Source organism: Symphalangus syndactylus, chromosome 2 (genome assembly GCF_028878055.3).
Source record: "Symphalangus syndactylus isolate Jambi chromosome 2, NHGRI_mSymSyn1-v2.1_pri, whole genome shotgun sequence".
Lineage (NCBI taxonomy): Eukaryota > Metazoa > Chordata > Mammalia > Primates > Hylobatidae > Symphalangus > Symphalangus syndactylus.
This window is the reverse complement of record NC_072424.2, coordinates 135,637,229-135,663,718: the sequence shown is the minus strand read 5'-3', so window position 1 is coordinate 135,663,718 and position 26,490 is coordinate 135,637,229. Positions and strand designations below refer to the sequence as shown.

The following is a 26,490-nucleotide window of genomic DNA, read 5'->3' as shown; positions in this document are numbered from 1 at the left end:
TACATCTCAAAAACATAAGGATATTTTCTTATATAATCATAATGCTATCATCATACCTAACAAAATTAACAACATAATTCTTTTACAATATCTGATACCCTATCCACATTCAAGTTTTCTAAAATATCCCTAAGATATGTTTTAATTTTTTAATTTTTAATTTTTAATTTTTTGAGATGCAGTCTCTCTCTGTCGCCCAGGCTGGAGGGCAGTGGCGCAATCTTGGCTCACTGCAACCTCTGCCTCCCGGGTTCAAGCCATTCTCCTGCCTAAGCTTCTTGAGTAGCTGGGACTACAGGCACACTACACCATGCCTAGCTAATTTTTGTATTTTTAGTAGAGATGGGGTTTCACCGTGTTGACCAGGCTGGTCACAAACTCCTGACGTCAAGCAATCCACCTGCTTTGGCCTCCCAAAGTGCTGGGATTACGGGCATAAGCCACCGTGCCCAGCCTCAAGATGTGTTTTTATATTTCATTTTTATATTTGGTTTGATGGAACCTAAACTAGGTGCACATACTGCATATGATTGTTCAGTTTCTAGTCTCTGTTGATCAATTTACTTTATTTTAAAATTCATGCTGATCTATTTCCTTTCAATTTTCTACTTTTTTTTTTTTTTTAATTCTGCTCTTCCAAATCTTTTCCTTTTTTGGTGGAGGAAGTTTGAGCAGGACAATATTCTCACCTTGCATCTGGGGAAATCTAGTCTCTTTTTTTTAAGCATCTCATATTCCTGGTCTTTTTAAAAAAGACTATAAATATAAGCTAAATACTAATTTTTAAAAGTAAGTCATTTAAAACATCTAGCTAATAGGAAGCTAGAGAATGAGTAGAGTTTTATGTTTTATGTGTTTCATGTTTGCTAAGTTTATCTGGGTCAGAAAAAGAAGCCCTCTTTTATTATAAATCTTCAGATGTAATGGCCTATCAGAAATAAGACTTCTCTTACTAATTCTTCAAGAAAATTTCCTAGTCAAAATAAATAAATAAAATATAAAGATGTTGTGTGTTTTTAGCAGTCTCTGTAGACACTACAACGTAGTAGTTTTAAAAAATACTATTAATCGCAAGTGATTTAGGGAGTAAGAAGGATTGGCTCTAGTCCTGCCTTTACTGTGAACTAGTGACTTGAATAAGTTCTGTAAGTTGTCTGAGCCTTAGCTTCTGTATTAGTCCGTTTTCATGCTGCTAATAAAGACATACCCGAGACAGGGTAATTTATAAAGAAAAAGAGGTTTAATAGACTCACAGTTCCACGTGGCTGGGGAGGTCTCACAATCATGGCAGAAGGCGAAGAAGGAGCAAAGTCACATCTTCCATGGCGGCAGGCAAGAGAGCTTGTGCAGGGGAACTGCCCTTTATAAAACCATCCGATCTTGTGAGACTTATTCACTATCATGAGAACAACAGGGGAAAAACCCACCCTCATGACTTAATTACCTCTCACTGGGTCCCTCCCATGACAAGTAGGGATTATGGGAGCTACAATTCAAGGTGAAATTTGGGTGGGGACACAGCCAAACCATATCAGCTTCTTCATGAGAAAGCTTGGCCTAGTTGACCAACAAGATATACTTTTAATATTCTATAATTTCATAAAGCCAAATGTCTGCAAAACAAGAAAACCATTTTTGTCCCCCAACAAATATACCAGGTCTTAGGGTTTCACATGAGGCTGTTTTCAACGCAGACCCCTTGGAGCCATGTGGTCATTTCCCTGATGGGGCCACCCCTCAAAATATGTTTGTAAATACTTTCAAATCAGGTTATAAGCCACACAAGAAAATAAGAACTACTGCTTGATGGTCATGTCTCCTCTTTTATTTAATAGGTATTTGTTGCAGACTTGCTAGGTGCATGAAGAATTGTGCAAGGTGCTGGGGTTGCTGAGGCAGGATGGGTGCAAACATGAGCAAGACCAAGCCCTGCTTGCTAAAGAACTTAGCTTTTTGTAAAAGACCAGCATTCTCTAGCATCCTATTAACTAGATATTTTGAATGACTTACTTTAGAAAATTAGCATTTAGCTTATATATATATATATATATATATATAGTCTTTTTTTAAAAGACCAGGAATATGAGATGCTTAAAAGAAGATACCAGTTGGAGGGAACAAAAAAGATCTGGTTGGAGGAAGGAGGTTGGTACATACACAAAACAATGAAAGGGAATGAATAAAAACTTGGTGGGGGGGATTGGGAATATCTTTGGCATAGCACGAATGTCTCCAGAGCCAAGGTCCTTGGGTTTCAGAAATGGACTTCTTCAGCTATGAAGGCATTAACTTCTATTTCGAAGCCAATAAAATGCCTCCTACTTGGTATTTATCAAAAGCAATTCTAAAGCTGGGTGCGTTGGCTCATGCCTGTAATCCGAGCACTTTGGGAGGCCGAGGTGGGTGGATCATCTGAGGTCAGGGGTTTGAGACCAGCCTGGCCAACATGGTGAAACCCTGTCTCTACTCAAAAAACAAAAATTAGCTGGGCATGCTGGCACATGCCTGTAATCCCAGCTACTAGGGAGGCTGAAGCAGGAGAATTGCTTGAACCCAGGAGGCAGAGCTTACAGTAAGCTGAGATTGCACCACTGCACTCCAGTCTGAGCAACAGAACAAGACTGTCTCAAAACAAAAACAAAAACAACAACAGAAAAACCCAGTGATTCTGGTATCATCAGGCTGGCATGGGGTGGATATATGAACAATAGCTGGAAGTTAAAAAGTTCTGAGCATCCACTGGACAAGGTTGAAGCCAAAACAAACACACTAAATACTTTAAATAATTAACACACGCTCTTTTAAAACATTGAGCATTGAAGGGCTCTTAATAATATGAAGGACCAGGGGCTGGGGGAGAGGTGGGAGGTCAGCTGGGGAGAATATTGGTCAAAGGATACAAAATCCCAGCTAGGCAGGAGGATTAAGTTTAAGAGATCTATTGTAGAAAATAGTGACTTTAGTTAATAAAACTATATTCTCAAAAATTGCTAAGAGAGTGGATTTTGTGTTTTCACCCAAAAATGGTAAGTATGTGAAGTAATGCACATGTTAGTTTCATTTAGCCACTCTACATTGTATACATGTAGTAAAACAACATAGTGTACGTGATAAAGATATATATTTTTGTCAATTAAAAAATAAAAAAACAGGCTGGGCACAGTGGCTCATGCCTGTAATCCCAGTACTTTGGGAGGCCAAGGCGGGCGGATCACGAGGACAAGAGATCGAGATCATCCTGGCCAACATGGTGAAACCCCATATCTACTAGAAATACAAAAATTAGCTGGGCATGGTGGTGCGTGCCTGTAGTCCCAGCTACTTGGAGGCAGAGGCAGGAGAATCGCTTGAACCCGGGAGGCAGAGGTTGCAGTGAGCTTAGATCGCACCACTGCATTCCACATGGCAACAGAGCGAGACTCTGTCTCAAAAAAAAAAAAAAAAAAAAAAAAGGAAGGAAGGAAGGGAGGGAGGGAGGGAAGGAGGGGTAAAATTAGAAAAATAAATTAATAAGTAAAATAACTGAATTCAAAAATACTGGATCCCACGGAACTCCAAAACAAAGAGACAAGCAATAATATGAAGGAGTTTTGCTGTTCTTGTGTTTCCAGATCACCTCAATTAAATGTTCCAGGGTCCAAGTGTTTTCAATGGGGTTAGCTTTCTGCTGGATTATTTTTTCTAAACCTCTTGTTAAATGATTCCTTCATAATCATACCAGTAGGTATCCCTCATGTTGACTGGAAATTTTAATAATTAGTAACTTGTTGATGAGGTAATGAATCCCAGCTGAGAAAGGCGTAAGAGGAAAAACAATCATTACCCCCGTGCAATGCAAGAGCTTATCCTGCTGGAAATATCAACTGTTGCCCTGATGTGGGCTAATTACCAATTGCTCTGGACTGACTTAACAGCCTGCCACATTTTTGTTGTAACACCTGCAGTTTGTGCCAAGGAGAAGAAAGGTGTCACATTGCCAAGTGCTAGAGAAGTATTTGTTGAGGAGGATGGGCACAGCTTTTCAAAAATACTCATCAGCAAAATCATGATTCTCATTTATTTATTCAAGATACATTTACTGAAAACCTACCAAGGACCAGGCATTGTCCTAGGTGCTATGGTTTATGGTTATTTCAGGCATTTTCAGCCAATTCAAACAGGAGACTGATTGCATAGTTGCAGAGGGGACTAATTGGCTTTCAAAGAAAGAGACAGTTTATTCTTTGCTTTGCTATTAGGAAAAATAACTTCCATTGTATGTACTAAGACTACAAAACTTTTTTCTGAATGGAATAGACAATAGCAATAGAAGACTATCATCAGTAATTTAGAGTCACTGAATTAATTTAACCTGCATATGCAGTTTGGGAGGTGAAAAATACATGATGTCAAAGTATTCAATGGCATAAGCTAGAACTGCAAGAATCTGACAGATGCTCACTCAAAAACTTTCTGATACAATCTGTTTATAAACAAAACTGAAACACCAAAAATGATCTTACTAAAAAACCCACAGTCACAGCCCTAAAATGCATCAGAGTGACTCCAACGAAATTTGTTGGAGTCCTGTGGGTTCCCAAACCGTTCCAACAATGGTGATCGAAACAGTTAGGAGCCAGACCACAGGATTTTAATGGATTCAGCTGTTCCAGCCTTTGAAGCACCTAATTCTGAAAGCTGCTGCTGCTACTTCTGTTTCCTGCTACTTAGGGAGAGAACAGAGAACCAGAAAGACAAAGGAGTTTCCTCCCAGAACCCTACACCCAACTTCTGGAAGACAAACACAAGAGCAGAATGAGAGGGAGGGCAAGGCTGTGTGGGATACAAGGACAATTGGCTGGGGTGGGCAGTGGTTGCAGAGATGAGGCCCGGTCATAGAGTGAAAGCTGAGCTCACAAGCAGTGCCAGGTCTCCTCTGTTATCCCAGAGCTTCCCAGGTGAATCCTCCCACGTGCCGAGTCCACCTCCTACCTTATCTATTACTGCCCTGGTTTAGGTTGAGAATACAGAAAACAGGACTGGGGGTGGGGGGAGTGGGGTTGTGTGCCAGTCTCTCAATCCTTTGTAAATGGACGCAGAAAATAAGGACTGTCGGAATGATTTCTGTACCCCAGACCCTCCTTGTCAATCTCACAACAAACAGGCCATAAATGAACAAAATCTTTAGAAAATCACCTGCACTGCCCTATCTTCTCTTCTTTGTGGTGCTCTTCCTATTTCAAAGTCCCCCCATCAGCTACCTTTCTTCACTCTTGTTATTAAATTAAAGGTTTTGATTTTAATATGCTGGGTATTGGAAAGCAAGGCTGTGTTAGAGACTGCAGGTTTTACCTTGACACCTGTTTTTTCTCCTTACAGGAAATGGAATCCCCCAGGGAAAACTTAGAACAAGACTACATCTCCCAGCCCTCCTTGCACTCCCTGTGGCCATGTGACTAGGTTCTAGCCAATGGGAAGTAAGCGGGAAGGGCGTGGGAGTGCAGCATCTCTAGAGGGAGTGGATGCCCCCCCCCGTCCTCCCTGCCTTCCTCCTTCCTGGCGACGATGTGGAAAGTGGGCCTGATGGCTGGAACGCGAACACCAGCGTGGACCCAGAAGTGGAAACCGCGTGTTGAAGTTGGTGAAGCAACAAGACAGAAGGAACTTGGGTCCCTGCGGATGGTGGAGCTGCCCTGGTCACTCAGACGTAACTGATGAGAGGGCCAAATAAACGTTTCTCTTGTTCAAGCCTTTGTTACTTTGGGTTTCTGTCATTCGGACTTAATCCTAACTGATGTAAAAGCTGCCACTCGCTTTCAGTTAAAATAATAACTGAAACTGAGTGCTTATTCTGTGATTATTGAGGACTTTTAGGTTTCTTAACTCATTTAATACAACAACTCTGTGAAGAAGTACTATTATTTATCCCTATTTTGTGGATGAGGAAACTGAAGCACAGTGATGTTACATAACTTGCTTAAGGTCACACAGCTGATAAATGGCAGTCAGAACTCGAATCCAGGCAGTATAACTCAAAGTGTGTACAGTCTTCTCTTCTACAATAGAGTTGGCCGTCTACAGCGGGATGGCCAAATCCAGCCTGCTGCCTCTTTTTGTAAATAAAGTGATATTGGAACACAGCACATTCATTCATGGATTGTCTATGGCTACTTTCACCCTATAATGGCAGAGTTGGGGTGTTTTAACAGAGACCATATGGCTCCTGAATCTATAATATTGACTAGCCATCCCTTTACAGAAGAAGTTTGCTGACCCCTGTTCCACAATATACTGCTTCTAAACCTGTTGTGGCAATATATAAATTTATATAAAAGGTGAACTGGGGTGATTACTTTGGAAAATAGTTGACAAATCTTAAGTAAAAACATAATTTTTTTTTTTTTTTTTTTTTTGAGACGGAGTCTTGCTCTTTCGCCCAGGCCAGAGTGCAGTGGCGCTATCTCGGCTCACTGCAAGCTCCGTCTCCTGGGTTCATGCCATTCTCCTGCCTCAGCCTCCCGAGTAGCTGGGACTACAGGCACCCGCCACCGCACCCGGCTAATTTTTTGTACTAGTAGAGATGGGGTTTCACCGAACAAATTTTTTGAGAGCCTCTTTTGTACTAGGTAAATCATTAGGCCCTTTTCATAGTTATTTTGTTTATTCTTTACAATTGCCCCATGAAGTAAATGTTCTCATCCCCATTTTGAGGATGAGGAAATTGAGACCCAGAGAATTAAGTAAATTTCCCACAGTGATACAGCTATTAAGTGCCCAAGTGAGAATTTGAACCCAGGATTTCTGATTCCGATCCTATAGCCTCCATTCACTATATCATGCCACCTTATTTAAAGCATTTAACATACAACTTAACCTACAGAAAAATGGGCTTTTCCAGGAAAAAAAGCACATTTGTATGTTGTGAACCTTTCGACAAAACTTTATGTAGCAAAATTTAGTGAAGGATTATTTAAATCTGTATTATAAGAGATGATCCCACCACCCTATAATATTTAGTGGGTTTTGGTCTAATATTCCCCTACCTAGAAGTGCTGGGAAAACCAGTTCTAGAAGATCTTTTTAGAATTTTGATTTTTCTGAGTTGTAAAAGAAATTAACCATCCTCAGAACTGTGCTTCAAGTATAAGAGCTTTTGAATGAGAATAATGAAATTTGAGAATCTTTCTAGACAAGCCAATGCAGACATAGTTCGCTGTTGATGCCTTAGCTCAATGATTTATGATCTTGTAGCTGAACAGTGACTTTCATCTTCTAAGGTTTATAAACCTCTAAAAGAACCTCCAGACTTTTTCCCTTGAAAAAAATTAATATCCATATTTAAATAGTTTTTCAGACCCTTGAAAGCTTTTTGACAACATATTGGTGTCCCTAGACCCCCAAATTAAGAGCTTCTGATTTATCTCTAGTATCTTCTCTCTATTGTCACTAACAATATAACTTTGAACAAGTTATTTAACCTTGCTAATCATCAATTTCTTCATCTGTATAGTAGGAATAATAATATTCATAGATTGTTATGAAGACGGAGATAGCCACACAAAGTGCTGAGTATGTACTTGTTGGATAATAAGCATTCAATAATATTAGCTCTGATTATTAGAGTTGGTTTATGTTTCCTAACTTTGTAATGTTACAACAAAAGGCTCAATTCCAGTTGATGAAGATTCATTGAACACTGCTTATATCCAGCACTGGGCTGGGATTTGCAGGGGATAGTAAAGTCTCATGAAAACATGGGTCATTCAGTTATGCTACAGAATTTATAGCTTAAGAATATGTAAGGAGTTGATAATTTATAAAAATGATAATTTGCTTTCTATTAGTGAAATCTAATTTATTTTTGAATTCAAATATTTATACAAATTTAATTTATATCATATATTTATAATATTATAGAATATTTCCCATATTCTCAGAATTCATAATGATGACATTAATGACGAATGTTGATGTAACCTATACAGTCTTGGGTAGGAAATTATGACATAATGATGCCCTGAGCTTTTCTGAGCTGCTGCTGCTTGGGAGTGTGTATTGGTCAGGGTTCTCCAAGAGACAGAAAAAATATATATGTACTATATATGTGTATGTATATACACACAAATACACACACACACACACACACACACACAGAGGGGTTGGGGGGGAGAGAGAGAGAGAAAGAGAGAGAGATTGAGTTATTATAAGGAATTGGCTTGTGTGATTACAGAGGCTAAGTCTCAAGATCCTCAGGGTGAGTTGACAAGCTGGAGACCCAGGAGAGCTGATGGTGTAACTCCAGTTTGAGTCCAAAGGTCAGAGAACCAGGAGTCAATGGTATAGTTGCAGTTCAAAGACTGGTAGACTCGAGACCCAGGAAGAGCCTATGGTTTCAGTTTGAATCTGAAGGCAGGAAAAAAATTGATGTTCCATTTCCAAGGCAGTCAGGCAGAAGGAATTCTCTCTTATGCGGGGGAGGGTCAGCCTTTTTTTCTAGTAAGACCTTCAACTGAATGAGGCTCAATCGCATCAGGGTGGGCAATCTGCTTTCCTCAGTGTACTGATTCAGATGTTATTATCACCCAGAAGCACCATCACAGACACACCCAGAATAATACTTGACCAAATATCTGGGCACCCTGTAGCCCAAATTGATACAGGGTGGGGATAGGTCATGATGTTTCATGGGAAGCATCAGAATGTCCATGGTTTTATGGAATAGGGATCATTTATTAGACTAAAGCAAGCGGAGATAGTTCTAGCACCTCTCTGTTACAGGGTGCAGAGCTCAGGTTAGAGACACAGACAGCTGTAACTCAGCAGGCACAGTCTTATATCAATGTTTTGTAGTTTTCAGGGTCAAAGTCTTTGCACATCTTTTGTTAAATTTATCCCAAAGTATTTTCTGTTTTTTATTGTGATTTTAAATGAAATCAAAAAATTTATTGCCCTATAGTTTGCTGCTAGTATATAAAAATGCAATTGATTGTTACATATTGACCTTGTGTCCTGAAACCTTGCTAAAATCTTTAATGAGTTCTAATAATTTTTGTTGTGTTGATTGTTTAGGATTTTCTATATAAACAATATGTTATCTACAAATAGGAACCATTCTATTTTCCTTTTCCCAATCTGTCTTTTAGTTCCTTTTCTTGCCTTATTACACTTGCCTTATCATTTTACTGCACCTTGGGTTAGTCAGATGCTCCAAGAAGTAGATACAAAGATAGAAATTAAACATGCAAGGATTGGCCAGGCATGGTGTCTCATGCCTATAATCCTAGCACTTTGAGAAGCTGAGGTGGGAGGATCATTTAAGCCCAGGAGTTCAAGACTAGCCTGGGCAACATAGCAAAACCTGGTCTCTATGAAACAATTTTTTAAAAAATTTAGCCAGATGTAGTGGCATGTGCCTGTAATCCCAGCTACTAGGGAGGCTGAGGCAGGAGGATCACCTGAGCCCAGGAGATCGAGGCTACAGTGAGCTATGATTGTGCCACCGCACTCCAGCCTGGCTGACAGACCAGGACCCTGTCTGTTTCTTAAAAAAACAAGGATTTTATTGTGGAAAATGCCTGTAGGATACAAAATGCAGAGGGAGCCCCACAAGCTGGAAGAGCCATCAGACATTGATGTGAGAAAGTAAAGGAGAAAGGGAAGGACGAGTAGGTGGAAGCATTCTAGACTGCTATGCTGCATGAGGAATATCTGCAAGGAATATCACTGAGCCAGAGTCCTGTGACTCCAGTCAATTTCAGAGTTCAATGGCTGGGGCCCTTGGTCAATTACATTCTCTTTAGTAGCAGATGTACAAAATGTATTCTCATGACCACCGCAGATCTCCAGCACAATGTTTAACAGAAATGGTGAGAATGGCCATCTCTACATTTTTCCTGATCTTATGGGGCAAGTGTTCAGTATATCACCATTAGGTATGATGTAGGCTGTAGGTTTTCAATAGATCTCTTTATCAGTTTGGGGATATAACTTTCTATTCCTAGATTACTGAAATTTTTAAAATTTCATGAATGAGTGTTGATTTTTGTTGAATGGTTTTTCTGCATCTGTGAAATGATCATGTGGTTTTTATCCTTTATTCTGTTAATAGAGTTGGTTACATTGTTGATTTTTGAATGTTAAACCAACCTTACAATCCTGGAATAAACCCCACTTGGTCATGATCTATTATTTCTTTTTTATTGTTGGATTTGGTTTGCTAATATCTTGTTAAGGACTTTATTCATAAGGTATTTTGGTTTATCATTTTCTTTTTTTCTAATAATGTCTCTGATAGGTTTTGGTATCAGGGCTAGGCTGGCCACATAGAATGAATTGCGAAATATGCTTTTCTTTTCTTTCTTTTTTTTTTTTACTGAGATGGAGTCTTGCTCTGTCACCCAGGCTGGAGTGCAGTGGTGCGATCTCGGCTCACTGCAGCCTCCGCCTCCCAGGTTCAAGCAATTCTCCTGCCTCAGCCTCCCAAGTAGCTGGGATTATAGGCACCTGCCACCACACCCGGCTAATTTTTGTATTTGTAGTAGAGACAGGGTTTCACCATGTTGGCCAGGCTGGTCTCAAACTCCTGACCTCATGATCTGCCCGCCTCGGCCTCCCAAAGTGTTGGGATTACAGGCGTGAGCCACCGTGTCTGGCCTCTGCTTTTCTTTTCTATTTCCTAAGAGTTGGGTAAGATGGGTATCATTTCTTCCTTAAATGTTTAACATGTTTCTTAAATGTTCACTATGGTATATTTCTTTCTTAAGTGTTTAATTTGCCAGAGAAACCGTGTAGGAAAGTTTTTGAGTGTGAATTTGATTTCTTTGGTAGATATAGAGATATTCAAATTTTTAAAATTTCATCTGTGTTAGTTTTTGTAAGTTGTATTTTTCAAGGAATCTATTAATTTCATTTAAGTTGTTAAATTTATTGACATAAAGCTGTTGATAATATTTCCAGCTGAGCATGGTAGCTCATGCATGTAATCCCAGCACTTTGGGAAGCCAAGGCAGGAGGATCACCTGAGGTCAGGAGTTTGAGACCAGCCTGGCCAACATGGTGAAACCCCATCTCTACTAAAGATATAAAAATTAGCTGGGTGTGGTGGTATATACCTGTAATCCCAGCTACTCGGGAGGCTGAAGCAGGAGAATCGCTGGAACCTAGGAGGCAGAGTTGCAGTGAGCCAAGATTGCATCACTGCACGCCAGCCTGGGTGACAGAGAATCCATCTAAAAAAAAAAAAAAATTCCTTTTGATAACTATAAGGTCTGAAGTGATATCCCATACTCTCATTTATGATATTGAAAAATTATTTTTTCCCTTTATTTTTACTTGATCAGTCTTGTTAGGGTTTATTAATTTGATTAACCTTTTCAAAGAATCAAATTTGTCTTTAAATATTTCTCTATTTTTGTTTATTTTCTGTTTCATTGAATTCTGACATTTCTTCTGCTTGCTTTGGGTTTATATTGCTCATTTTTTTTAAAGATGGATACTTGGATAGTTGACTTTAAGCCTTTCTTTCTTTCTAATGTAAACATTTAAAGTTGTAATTTTTTCCAGTACTCATTTATGGTCTATACATTTTGATATGTCATATTTTTATTATTGTCTGGTTTGAAGTATTTTCTAATTTATCTTGTGATTTCTTCTTTAAAAAGGAGGTATTGGCTGGGCACGGTGGCTCACGCCTGTAATCCCATCACTCTGGGAGGCCGAGGCGGGTGGATCACGAGGTCAGGAGTTCAACACCAGCCTGGCCAAGATGGTGAAACCCCTTCTCTACTAAAAATGTAAAAATTAGCCGGTGTGGTGGCAGGCACCTGTAATCCCAGCTACTCAGGAGGCTGAGGCAGGAGAATTGCTTGAACCCAGGAGGCAGAGGTTGCAGTGAGCCAAGATTGAACCACTGCACTCCGGCCTGGGCAACAGAGCAAGACTCTGTCTCAAAAAAAAAAAAAAAGGTGGTATTTAGAAAAATGTTTAATTTTTAAATACTTGATGCTTTTTTTAGATATCTTATTGGTTTCTAATTTAATTCACTTGTGGACAGAGAACATACTTTAAAATTGTAGTCTTTCAAAATTTACTGAGATGTGTATGACATGCTGTACCGTGGTTAATGTTTTATGTGCACTTGCTAAGAATGATTATTCTGCATTTGTTAGATGTGGTGTTTTTTTTTTTTACATTTTTTATTTTATTTTATTATTATACTTTAAGTTTTAGGGTACATGTGCACAATGTGCAGGTTTGTTACATATGTATACATGTGCCATGTTGGTGTACTGCACCCTTTAACTCGTCATTTAGCATTAAGTATATCTCCTAATGCTATCCCTCCCCTCTCCCACCACCCCACAACAGTCCCCAGAGTGTGATGTTCCCCTTCCTGTGTCCATGTGTTCTCATTGTTCAATTCCCACCTATGAGTGAGAACATGAGGTGTTTGGTTTTTTGTCCTTGCGATAGTTTGCTGAGAATGATGATTTCCAGTTTCATCCATGTCCCTACAAAGGACATGAACTCATCATTTTTTATGGCTGCATAGTATTCCATGGTGTACATGTGCCAAGATGTGGTGTTTTATAAATATCTGTTAAGGCAAGATGGTTGATAGTGTCATTCATGTCTTCCATTTTCTTGATAATAATGTTTTTTGTTCTAGTTGTTCTATCAGTTCCTGAGAGGAGGGTGTTAAAATCTCCAATCGTGATTGGGGATCTTCTTCTTCTTCCCTTATCTCTGTCATTTTTTGCGGCAGGTAGTTTGAAGTACTGTATATTATTATTTCTTCCTGATGTATTGGACATTTTGGAATTATAAAATCTTTCTCTTTCTCTTTAGTAATACTCCATCTCTTGCTACCTATTTTCTCCAAAAGTAATATAGCCACCCCAGTTTTCTTATGCTTATCATTTCCATAATAACATTTTTCATCTTTTTGCTTTTATCCTTTTTGTGTGTCTATATTTAAAACGCTTTTCTTGAAGACAGCATATAATTAGATCTTGCTTGTCTGATATGGTTTAAGTCTACTGGCTTCATATTGATTTCTTATTTTCTCATCTATTTTTATTTCCCCTATTTTCCCTCCCCTACCTTCTTTTTTTTGTTGTTGTTTGTTTGAGATAGAGTCTCGCTCTGTCGCCAAGCTAGAGTGCAGTGGTGCGATCTCAGCTCACTGCAACCTCCACCTCCGGGGTTTAGGCAGTTCTCTGCCTCAGCCTCCCGAATAGCTGGGATTACAGGCATATGTCACCATGCCTGTTTAATTTTTGTCTTTTTAGTAGATAGGGTTTCACCATCTTGGCCAGGCTGGTCTTGAACTCCTGACCTCATGACCCACCCACCTTGGCCTCCCAAAGTGCTGGGATTACAGGCGTAAGCCGCTGCACCCAGCCCCTACCTTCTTTTACATAAAATCTTCTTAACATTTATAAAAATAACAACATTTAGTATTTTTGCCTCTTTGCATTTTTTAGTAGTTACCATAGTGATTACAATACACAACTTTATCACAATCCACTGAGAGGTAATATTGTACAGCTTGATATGCTTCATAAGAACCTTATAGCAGTAGAGTTCCATATGCTTCTGTTGGGGAGGATATCCTATCCTCTCCCTCCCCTCCTAGGTTCCCTATCTGGGGCTCTGGAAATTAAATTGACAAGAGACATTAACAAGAGAAAAACAGTTTATCAACAGGTCAGTGTGCATACACACAGGAGAACTCAGTCAGGAGTAACTCAAAGGAGTGGTTAGAACTTGGCCATATTTCTCACCTTAACAAAGAACAATAAAATTTTAGAGAAGTGACAAGACAAGGAAAAGGGGTTTCCGCTTTTCTGGGTGGCAAACTGTGAGAAGGTAGATACATGGGGGAAACTAACAGTAGATAGGGTTTTTTAGTATGGTCTACGTGCAGACCCATCTTGGTGCTGACTCTGTCTTCATGGCCACAAAACTACCCTGGGAGGTGGGATTTATTGCAGTCCTATTTTTCAGAATGTTCTGTTTGTAGTCAGATAATGGAAGCTCCAAAGAGGCGTCTTTCTCATTTGCCTTTAGCTCAAAATATCTTTACGCCAAAGTGGCATATTTTGGGGTGGCATACTCTGATGCCCTACACTGCACATATGCGCGCGCGCACACACACACACATACACACGTTGTGATCCTGTTGTTTTATATATTACGTCTACCTCAAGCCAGTAAGGCTGATGTTTTCTGCCTATAAGGGGGATGGTGGTAAGGGAAGTTCTCTCAAGAAAAATAAAAAATAAAAGAAGCTGTAAACTCCCAAATCTCATCTTTCAAGAGTAAACTCCACTCCAGTTTCTATCTGCTTCTGCTCACTCTCTAGGTTTTTAAAATATTTTTTAAAAAACTGCCCTTATTATTTCAGGCTATAGTCTTACCAAGCTACTTAGTTATTACCAGAACTTAATCTCTACAATCATCCTTTTCCAGAGAAATTTGTAAGAACCAAGGCCTTCCTTCCATTGAAGTCAATTCGTAAACACTCACCACCTTGGGAAAATACATAAGCATAGGCTGAGACCTCATCTTAAGGGCATAATGCTGCAAGCAAGTGCTCTAGCAGAGTACACGCCCCAACAGAGCAAATGTCCTAACAGAGCAGGTGGTCACATCACTCAGAAGCAGGTCCAGCTGGGTGACGGAGGAGGTGCAGGAGCCAGACGGCAGAGCCTGCTCTGTGTCTGCAATGGTTTCTTGAATGGGAGCGTGCAGGGATAGGTTGAACTTGTGAAATTGCTGCTGTTGACTATTTTTTTTTTTTTGACCTTGAAAAACATGAATGGTATAAGTTCAACCAAATATTCTGCTACTGAGTGTGAGGTTCAATCCTTCTCAAACATTATCTCATCTTCACAAAGTCCTAGAGTTAAAGAAACACTATCTATATTGTTACATATAGGCACACGGGATGGACACTACCTGACTGTTAGGGTCACAACTGTAGAAGGCAAGACTAGGTGAGCAGTCCCATTTGAAGACTTCTGCCTTAATGAGGAGCATTACATAATTTGGGTGCAGAATTGCATGTCATACATTAACACCAAGAACAAGTTTGTGCTTCCTTGAAGGTACACATTATGCTTCTTCTAAATGTCATCGTCCTGAGAGGTTGCTACACAACATTGTGGACCCCTAGGTTTGCCAGATTTTGCAAAAAATTGAAAGAAAGAAGAAAGAAGGAAGGAAAGAGAGAGAGAGAGAGAAAGAAAGAAAGAAAAGAAGGTCCAGTTAAATTTGAATTTCAGATAAATGATGAATAATTATTTGAATAATTATGATTCATGCAATAGTAGTAAGAGAAGCAAGACATCCTTCTACTAAAATATTATTATTGTTTATCTTAAATTCAAATTTAACAGAAAGTCCTGGAAAATTTAACTGACAACTCTATGATATCCATTCAGTGCTGCTGAAAAGGAGAGAATTCTGGTCCTGGAAGGCTACCTTCTAGAGAAATAGGCCTGCAGTTGGGATGTTCAGAATTCTGTCCCTAGGAGGATGGAGGCACACCCAACCAGAGGCCAAATCACAGGCCACGCCAAGAGTCACCCCTGGACGCTCAGAAGGAAAATCTTCCTTTTGTGAGCTCCTAAAAATAAATGTAGCTTTATCAGGAGCATTACCTGTGAGTGTGCTCTATAATTATTTATCCACTAATTGCCACAACATCCTGTTGAGGTTAGTAAATGTTTCTACCACCCTCATTTTGCAATGAAGTAAGCAGGGACGGAACAGGAGGCTTACTCACCAGGCAGCCCAGCGAACCAGGAGAGGGTGGAGGAGAGACCTAGGCAGGAGAGCCAGGTGGGACCTCGGGGTCCTGTCACCAGAGGTCTGCAGGCTGGCTGGCCTCAGAGCCGGCCCTTGGAACGTCATAGCCCAAATAAAACTCAGAGAAGAGGAATAAAGAAGATTCTCTGAAACTCATGAAAACCACACATTCTAAACAGCCCCATTGTTAGTAAACGAAATAGACTAGAACAAATATTTGCACAAAGGAAACTATTGAAGACAGACATTTTTTTTTCCCCAAAGGAGGGAATAGCTTACTCACCCTTTGTTTCTCCCCCGAGCAATGGAGACTTTTCTTGTCAGTGCCTGGAAAAAGAAGATGATAAGACAAGCAAACTCATTCCATTCTATAATAATAACAACAGTGGATATTAATCAAATACCTGTTACATCAGGTACTTCACATATTGGATTGAATTTAAACTTCGCGGGAAGTCTCTGTGTACTGACTGTACCCATTTTACCAGTAGGAAAGATTAAACTCAGAGCACAAGAGACTGACAGAGACCTTAACACTTCTATCAAGGGGTGGAGGTGAGATTCCAACCCAGGCCCTGCGACTCGCACACATACAGTTTTCTGCATAGGCCTTTCCCCACCACCCAGGAAAAAACCAGAACACCCAAATCTAATTACATTATTTGTCTTTTTAAAGGACATTTACATTAACTTTTTGTCTTTTTAATTAATTCTAAAGCAATTGCAGGGAAGGGCCATGCTTCAAGACGGCCACCAACAGCGTCTCGCCAAGGCTCTTAGGTCCGTAGTGATACTTCCGAACACATTATCCTGGTGGCTCTCCCAGTGACACCATGGGGAGGCTCAGGAAGGCATCATTATCTTCCTTTGGGAGAAGAGGAAACTGAGTCACAGAAAGACTAAGGGATTTGCCTAAGGCCATGCAGTACCAGAAACGGGACCAGAACACATCTGCTGGCTCTTTCCATTGTCCTTGTTGAAAGCTTGAGGAATTACAGCAATTGTCTCCAATGTGCAATCTGAGTAATACACGTACACATTTTTTTCTCACATATATTTTCCACCCCCTGTCCCATGACTGGCAGCTGGAAACAGGACTCTCCTGCGAATTCACTTCCAGGGCTCCCTTATTCTAGTAACTCCCAGACAGGGATTGTGACAGGGAAGCCTTCACCACGTGGTTCTGACCTACCTGTCCAGCTCATCGGCTGCCCTCCTGGCAGGAGGCTGTCATTCAGGCCAGACAGGTGATGTCGATCCTCTCCAACATACTCATATTCATACTCAGCATACTCATAGCACTCACATCACATTTTCGCTCCCCGTTTCCACCCAGGAGCCTGTGCAGTGCAGTGGACTGGCTTTTAAGCCAGATTGCTTTTGCATCAGTTGGACCTGGGTAAAAATTCTCTCCTTACCACCATCCAACTGTGTGACTTTGAAAAAGTCATGTTACATCTTCAGAATCCATTTTCCAATAGATTGCAGACAATGGGGGATTAGAGATCATGTATCCAAAGCATCCAGCACAGTGTCTAACGCAGAGCAGATGATCAAGAAATGGTTCTTATGATGATAACACGTCCTTATCCTCATTTCTATCTAACTCCTAACCATTCTTCAAGATTTACTACTCCTTCACCTCACTCCAGGTAATTCTCTCTTCCCTGGATTTGACATGAATTTCACCTGTGTGGCATCTAGTTTTTGCTCTCTTAGTTTTTTCATGAATATAAGAAATATTCATTAGGAAGTGCTGTGGGTTGAATTTCGTCTTCCCAAAAGATATTTGGAAATAGGGTATTTGCAGATGTAACCAAATTAAGATGACGTCATACTGAATTGGAGTAGGTCCTAACCCAGTAACTGGTGTCCTTATACTGAAAGGTGGCAATTTGGACACAAATAGATTCACAGTGATGATGGAGGCAGAGATTGAAGTAATGCAGCTTGAAGATCAGGAAGGCTAAGGATTGCTGGCAACCACCCGAACCTGGGATGAGGCAAGAAGGGACCCTCCCGTAGTGCTTCCTGAGAGAGCATGGCCATGCTGACACCTTGGTTTTGAGGTTTTGAGTTCCTGGCCTCTAGAACTGGGAAACATTACATTTCTATTGTTTTAAGCCTCTGGTTTGCTGTTTGTTATGGCAGTAATAGGAAACTAATACAGAAAAATATGTGATCTAACTCCCAGTTGGATAATAGGCTCATTGACAATGGTGAGGACTGGCCTCTTTACCTGTGGTCAGTGCTCAGCATAGCTCTGAACGTTGGGGAAGCCTGTGAATAAACCTGACTGCTGAGAGCAGCTGCACAGGGAGCACCACTTAGCTGTTCCTACCACCCCAGAGGCTGCCCTGACAGCTAATCCCACTGCAGGTGCAGCGGCAGTGCCTCTAAAGTCCTTTAGGCTCAACCTGCTGGCAACAGCACCAGCAGGAGAAATTCACTGGATAGTTTGCCATTCCCCATTTTAGCAGTTAAGTATTTCCTAAAATGGGGAGAGAAAGCATGATGATAAAGTACTGCAACTTGACCCTTCACAAATTGATGATTTCATCAGACAAGGGTGCCACTGTATACTTATTCCAGTGTTAAAGACAGGCATCACCGAAACAGCAGAAAACACAGTTAAAAGAGCAATATGTCTTCTGTTAATGATGGGATGACTATTTAAAAGAGGCCTCATTTTATATGCATTCATTCATTCATCATTCACTTTGATACCTGTTGAGAATTTACTAGGTGCACAGCACTGCTTTTGCCTCTTTGTTTTTTTTTTTTTTGAGACAGAGTCTCACTCTGTCGTCCAGGCTGGAGTGCAGTGGTGCGATCTCTGCTTACTGAAAGCTCCACCTCCTGGGTTCACGCCATTCTCCTGCCTCAGCCTCCCAAGTAGCTGGGACTACAGACGCCCGCCACTGTGCCTGGCTAATTTTTTGTATTTTTTAGTAGAGATGGGGTTTCACCGTGGTCTCGATCTCCTGACCTCATGATCCGCCCGCCTCAGCCTCCCAAAGTGCTGGGATTACAGGGTGAGCCACCGTGCCCGGCCGCTTTTGCCTCCTTTAAAGGTCATTATGTAACAGAACTTGAAGGAAATTCACGGGCTTGGCAATTTGAATTTTCAAGTGGGGAGGGACACTAATATTTGTTGGGTGCTTGCACTGAGACACTTGATAGGAATTTTAATATCTGATTTCGGTTAATGCCCTTGATCGTCCCACAGTGCAATTGTTTTAATTTTCCTTCTGCAGATAAAGAACGGATGCCTCAGAGAAGTGAAGGATTTGTCTCAGGCACATAGCCTGTAAATATCATACCCGAGATTCTAATCTGGCTCCATTTGATCCCAATGTCTTTGCTTTTGCAGCAACTCCACCAACCTTCAACCACCAGAGACCAGACCTCCCGTAGCAACCAAACCCACAGGAGCCAAGCCACATCCTAAGAGGCCCGTGGGACCTGAGGCCACCCCACCCCACCAGGAACCATCACCAGGCTCTTTGCTTTCTACTTTCTTTCCATCTCTCAGCCTCCTCCTGTCCTCATTTGCTTCTCTTGGGGTGGGTGGATGTTGTTTCTTTCTGGTGCCTGCTTCTGGTAGCAACATTCTCTTTCTTCAGGATGTGATGGGAGAGTTTCTTCTCCAGTGAAAACTTAAGGACCTGTGGGCTGCACCTGTGAATGTCCACCTTCCTAGCCTGGAGTAATCATGTGAGCCAGGCCAGGCCGATCAGAATCTTCCCCCAGGATTTTTTTTCCATAATGGGAGAGAGAACATGTCATTTCTCTGTGGCTGTTGTCCCGGGGTGATACAAGTGGGAGTTCTTGTGACCATGGCCTCCTCTCATTCTGCCCATTGGAGGAACACCAGGCTGGATGGTGGAATGAGAATTGAGAGGCCCAATGATGTCATCTGAGCCCCTAGCTCCTGTCACCCCTGTGCTTCCCAATTACTAGCAGTTAAATTCCCTTTTAATTTGTACTAGTATGGGTTGGCTTCTATTATTCAAAATCAAGGGACCCAATTCACAAATCCAGCTACATTCCATGGGCCGGTTTTTCAAATTCCCTCTTGCCAAAACTTGAATTCCAGTTTCCATTTTCCTTCCATTCATCCACTTAGAAGAATCTTAACTCTGGCTAAATTTACCTTCTCTGTCTGTACACCTGGGTGCTGAGTCCATCTGGGGCAGACAATGTCACTGCCAAACCGTGATCCCCAACCTTCCTCATTTCACCCTCTCTTCCATTCCCGGTAGCAGCTACTTAGAACTGTCTCCACACTCCTCAAATACGACTCTCCACCTTTCTCCTCCTTTTCAGCAAGTGATCTTGTCTCCTACTCAGTAGAGAAAATAGAAAGCATGGGAGGACAAGTCTTCCCCATCTCTCCCCACCTTGCCCTTTTATAATTGTGCTGGTGGCAAATTTGTGAAAACAGAAGGTGGCTACTGTTTGAAGCAATTGTTCTAAGGAGTGTGGAATTTCTCTTAGAGAGGGACTGCTCTTTACTTTCAGAAAACGTCTTGACTTTTCAAGTGTAAAAGGCAACTGGGGAAAAAATGGAGGTAACTGCTGGGGCACTGTAAAGTCAGCCAATGGTAGGACATGAGGGGTGTTGGCCACCGGAGTGGAGGTACCAAGGGAAAATAGGCCAAGCCTCCTGGCACACGACTGGCCTGGAGGAGAAAGATCCGGTTTCTTTCTCTGAAAGAAAACTGGATTGGGTCCTGATTTTTAAGAAACTTTCAAGGCTCCTAGCAAGAGCCAGCCTGCTGCTAAAGTTTTTTTTTTTTTTTTTTTTTTTGAGAGACAGAGTCTCGCTCTGTCACCTAGGCTGGAGTGTGGTGGTGTGATATCGGCTCACTGTAACCTCCACCTCCCAGGTTCAAGCAATTCTCCTGCTTCAGCTTCCCAAGTGGCTGGGACTATAGGCATGTGCCACCACGCCCAGCTAATTTCGTATTTTTAGTGGAGATTGGGTTTCACTATATGTTGGCCAGACTGGTCTCGAACTCTTGACCTCAAGTGATCCCCCGATCTCGGCCTCCCAAAGTACTGGGATTACAGGCATGAGCCACTGCACCTGGCCCCTGCTAAAGTCTTTGCATGGCGTTTGTGTTGATCAGTAACACAGCCGGCCCTGGGGAACTGAACTGTCTTCCCCACTGTTTTTCCACAGCCATAGGAAAGAGCCACTGAGGACTTCCCTGAGACTGGGATAGCGTGAGACAGGGGTGCTGTGCCTCATCACTGCACTGTGACCAGTGGCCTTGGGTTCATGGGACTAGGGGGAATTAAAAGACAGGCCTCACACCTGCTTTGGACAGGACAGTGGGAAGAAGTGTGATCCCTCCCTCCCTCTCCCCAGGCCATCGGGGAGGGAGGAGCACATTTCAGAAGATGAGGTTTGTCGTGGGTCTCAAGGGAGATAAGCATCGAAGAGAGCAGAGAGCACAGCAGATGTGAAGGCTTCGGAGGTGAGGGGTTGCAGCATGGACCAACGCAAGAGGAAATGTGATCCGGCACTCCTCCCAGCTTTCCCCAAGTATGCCAGAGGAAGGAGACCCCGGCAGGTGTGCAGAGACTGCTCTGTTGCAGATGGGGCCATTTGTAAGGCAGACACGTGGGTGGATGATGGCAGGGCCTTCCTCCCCCTATCTGAGGCAGATCGCCCCATCTGTGCTCTGCCCCTCATCCTCTGCTTCACCTTGGAAGCCCCCCTCCTTATCTTCAACCTCCTCCTCTCTATGGCTTCCTCCCACCAGCGTGGAACCCACTCATGCTCACATCTGTTCCACTCACAAAGATGCTTTCTCTCCTGGGCATCCCCTCCAGCAGTAGCCTCTCACTTCTAGCCCAACTTCCACCTTCCCTCCCACATCCCTCCTCCACTCCTCCACCTCCTCCACTCCCCTGGAAAGGATCTTTCCCAATCCCTTCCTCGCTGCCAAGCCCAGTGCAGCTTGGCTGGCCTCTCCCTTGGGTCCTCTCCCTCTGGGCTGTGTCTGCCTCCTTCTTTCTGACACTATCCCTTCGCAGTCACCTGGGCAGGCTCCTCTGCCCTTGTGCACCTTCATCTCAAGTTGGCTCTCGTCTGTTCAGTCCAGACGCTTTCTTCAGGGGATCTCAGGGTCCGTGCAGACTGCCAGTTCTCCAAACTCCAGAGAACGTGTCCAGGAATATCAAATTGTTCACTCGGCAGCTTCTCCAATTAATTGTGCCACGAGCACCTCACCTTTAACATGTGCACAGGCGACCTCATCGCCTCCCCTGGAGCCTGCTCTCTGCTCCTGCTCAAAAACAACACCTTGGCTCCCCAGACTCTGACATCCTTCACCTCTTAATGTCCTCCCTCCTCCAACCCAACTCAGCACCTTATCCTGCCATCAAGTGCATGTACTGGAAATCTAGACGCTGCCCAGACTGTCCCATCCCAGTTGCCTCGTCCCTGATCTCGGGGATTAATCATCTCTTCCCTGGACGGCAGCCAAAGCTCCCTAACTGACATCCTTGCAATGCATTTTGCCCCTTTCAGTTTTGCTTTTCACATGTTAAGGCTTCTGACATGCAAAAATCTCCTTATATTGCTGCTGCCCTTTAAACCATTCCATGGCTTCTCATCGCCCTCAGGAAAACAGGCTGAGCCTCTTACTTGTGCACAAGGCCCTACTTGTTCTGGCTCCTGCCGAGGTCGCCTGGCTCACCTGCTACCTACCTCCACCCCCACTGCAGACTTCTTCCACGTGCCTCTGGACATGCGACCTCTGCACCTCGGCTGCCTCTGTGCAGTGGGCTGGGTCCCGTCCACTGTGTCCACCGTGTAGCTGGGGCCTAGCACCCTGGCTGCAGCCAAGGAGGAGCCCAATCAGTATTTGAGGTGAATGAATATTCTTTCCTGATCAATTTGTGTTGTTTTCCTCTTGACTTTTACTTCATAAAAAAAATACTATTAAGGGAAGCATGACATGAGAAAGGATTGTAGGTGTTTTCTCTTAGGAGAGTAAACGTGAAACAGTGGAGGCTGAATGTGATTAGAGAGTAAATATGCTCACTAGTATCTCAGCTGGAATTGCCTTAGTGACGACATCATCACTTTCCCTCAGAGGTGGATGTCGAGTTTGTAACACCAAGAACCGTTGGGAGAAGCTCCCGTCGTCTGCCTTCTCGTCTCTCCCCACCACTGTCCCTGGGTGGCCTTATCTGTGTCCAGCTCCAGCTCGCCCCTTATTCCTCCACGATCTCCATTTCCAGCCCAGATTATTTCCGAAGCTCCAGGCTTTAGTGGCCTCCACGTGTTTCCACCCAAAGATTTCCCATATTGAGGCTCCTTACTTGGGCTCAATGTGCCTTAACCTAGTTTTCTTTCTTAACCTCACACTTTCTTAACCTCACACTTCTGTATTTTCCTATCTCAGTGAAGGCCCCTGGACTAGTTTCCTGGGCTGCCATAACAAACTACCACAAAGTAGGTGGCTTTAAAACAACAGAAATGTATTCTCCCCCAGTTCTGAAGGCTGGAAGTCCAAAACCAAGGTAGTGTTGTGGCCGTGCTCTCCCCGAAGGCTCTGGGGAAGGATCCATCCTCACCTTGTCTGTTTCAGGCGCTGCCAGCAGGCTGTGCTGGTCCTTAGCCTGCGGATGCATCACTCCAGTCTCTGCCTCCCTTTTCACATGGTCTTTATCCCTGTGTTTGGACCCACATTTTCTTTTCTTCTAAGGATGCCAATCACTGGACCTAGGGCCCACTTAAGGCCTATTCCAGCAAGACTTCATCTTAATTTGATGATATCTCCAAAGGCCCACCCTATTTTCAAATAAGGTCACGGGTACTGGGCATTAGGACTTGAACCTATCTTTTGGGGGACACAGTCCTACCTGCTGGGAGTCCCACTGCCTCCTTCACCCCAGAAATCCTTGACCCTTCCCTGTCCTCTCCTTTACACTCCATATCTAGGCTGTTTATCCTGTTTTAAAAATAGCTCTCATGTTTTCTCCGTCCTCCACTCCACTGTCTTAGTTCCAGCCCTAATCAAGCTAGATGACCATGACAGCACCCCCACTCTTCCTCTTTGCCCTTTTGAGTCCCCCCAACCCATCCTTCCGCCAGCATCCTGGTTCTTAAAATTTGCCTGCTGGGCCGGGCGCAGTGCCTCACGCCAGTAATCCCAGAACTTTGGGAGGCCAAAGCAGGCGGATCACTTGAGGTCAGGAGCCCAGCCTGGCCAACATGGTGAAACCCCTCTCTACTAAAAATACAAAAATTATCTGGGCATGGTGGTGGGCGCCTGTAATCCCAGCTACTCCAGTGGGTGAGGCAGGAGAATGGCTTGAGCCTGGGAGGTGGAGTTTGCAGTGAGCCAAGATGATGCCACTGCACTCCAGCCTGGGTGACAGAGTGAGACTCCATCTTAAAAAAAAAAAAAAATTGCCTACCAGCCATCTCACTCCAGATATGTCCCTGGCAGCTCCTCCTGCATGCACCTTGGGTGACACTGTCTCACTGATTCATTCTCCCCCATCCTTTCCACCTCAATTCCTCTTCTCTTCTGAGAGTCAAAACCGGTTCCTACCATCTCTGAACATTTAATTGCCTGTTAGCAGCTACACTATTTTTAAAAATACAAGTTATTGAATAATTACAACATGTATATTATAAATGTAAAGTGGATATTACACCCATTTGTGTATGGGGAAACTGAGGTTCCCATGGGTTAAGCAACTTGCTGAAGAGCGAGCTGATGTTTGAACCTAAAACTCCATGGTTTCAAAGCTCTTCCTATTAAGTGTATTACTAGGCTTCAGAAGATGTAGCCTTGTAAATATCTGGAAGAGCTTGCCAAGTTTCCTGTTCTTCTTATAATTTTTAGTATTTTATAGAAACTGTCTGCTGTAAATGAATATAAAACACCTAAAGAAATTCATGACGATGATCCATACCTCAGTTATTCTTAGTCATTTATTTTCTCATTTCATAGTAAACTAGTAACTATTTGGTTCAGAGCCCACAGGCCTATCATATTTTGCATAGCAATTCTGGTGAATTTATAGACAGTTGCCTGAATAATGAGCTTATTGTGTTACATCTTAAGTTTTGGTAAAGCCTTCTCTCTTTTTTTCTCCTTGAAATAAATATAAGCATGGGTATATTCACAAATTTTCTTTTAAACCTTTACAACAATAATTTTATTTTCAGTGCAAATTTTGTTTAGCATGAGACTCAGGCATCCTATGAAATTCCTAGCCAAATAAAATAATAAATCTTTTTTTTTTTTTTTTTTTTTGAGAAGGAGTCTCGCTCTGTCGCCTATGCTGGAGTGCAGTGGCGCGATCTCGGCTCACTGCAAGCTCTGCCTCCCGGGTTCATACCATTTTCCTGCCTCAGCCTCCCAAGTAGCTGGGACTACAGGTGCCCGCCACCATGCCTGGCTAATTTTTTGTATTTTTATTTTTATTTTTTTTAGTAGAGATGGGGTTTCACCATGTTAGCCAGGGTGGTCTCGATCTCCTGACCTCATGATCAGCCCGCCTCAGCCTCCCAAAGTGCTGGGATTACAGGTGTGAGCCACCACGCCCGGCCAATAAATCATTTTTAAAAAGTATTTTCTGGCAAATAGCTTACCCATTTGGTGTTGGCTTGAACTTGTGGAATTTCTTTAGTTTGACTTATTAAAGTAAATGAAACTTGGGTGAGGAAAATTCCTGTTTTACTCAGGCAGCCAACTCAATGCTCATGTTATTGAAATGTCTTCAGTCTCCTGTCTCCATGGCTGGTGAGCAGGAAATCTTCCATGCGTGCACTGCTCTGATGGACTTTATCCACACACCATCCCTGACACACTCACAGACACCATCGGCCCTGAGCTGGGTGCCGTGAGCCTCCCTCACACTCCTGTGCTGCCTGATGGGATCCACAAACAATCTGGAGGCCTTGGATGGAGTCCACGTACCATTAGCTGTGCGAAATTCTGCATAGATGTGTGGAAAACGTTCAGCCCTGGGCAGGACCAGCTATATAATTTGCAGACCTGGTGCAAAATGAGACTGCATGGCCTCTTGTTCAAATATTACTAAGCATTTCAAGATGGCGACAACATTTACTGAAGCCCTGAGCTCAACCACGCGCTGGCTCAGCTCACCTGCCCGTGAAGCCAGCCACGCCCTGGGGGCTGCTGTTCTGCTTTCAGACCCCTGGTACTCTCCTTCAACCTGTTATCTGGGCCCTCATTTTCACCTGCATTTGTCATCGATCTCCAAGCACTGCTGGGTCTGTGGCCTAGATCCCTCCCCACAACACACCCAATGCTTCCCCTTCCACTGCCTCTCCACACGGGCCTCCACCAAAAATCCTCCACATGGGCCTCCAGACCTGGCCCTTTCTGTCCCTTCCTTCCTCCCCTGACATCCCCAGCTCCAGCCAGGTCTTCTCCGGCCTTGGTGTGTCTACTGTGGCTTTCTCCCACACTGCCCTCGGGAGGGATGCTCCTGGCCCCTGAGCCTCCTTACAGGCGACCCCCTCTGCCTGAATCGCCCTTCCTCTCTATCTTCCGCTGGCTGATGCTTACTCAGCCTTCAGGTCTTGGCTTCAGCACAACGTCCCCTGTCCTCCAGGAGCTTTCCCTTCCTCCGCAGACCAGGAGAAATCCCCTGGCTGCCCATGCCCCAGCGTGCTCTTCCTCCTGGCACAGTTCG

The 26,490-nt window shown here is 43.0% G+C and overlaps 1 protein-coding gene across 2 annotated transcripts in view; it reads right to left on the bottom strand.

Moving 5' to 3' along the window:
• The window catches only part of SNX9 (sorting nexin 9), a 168,906-nt gene extending 148,909 nt beyond the window's left edge, over positions 1-19,997 (bottom strand). For both annotated transcript variants that reach the window (XM_063632700.1, XM_055268043.2), the window contains exons 1-2: positions 19,949-19,997; positions 16,076-16,119 (exon numbers count right to left, since the gene is read on the bottom strand). In XM_063632700.1, the coding sequence (XP_063488770.1) occupies positions 16,076-16,119; positions 19,949-19,982 (78 nt within the window). In that variant the 5' untranslated portion in view covers positions 19,983-19,997. The remainder of the gene's footprint in view (positions 1-16,075; positions 16,120-19,948) is intronic.
• Between the last annotated feature and the right edge of the window lie 6,493 nt (positions 19,998-26,490).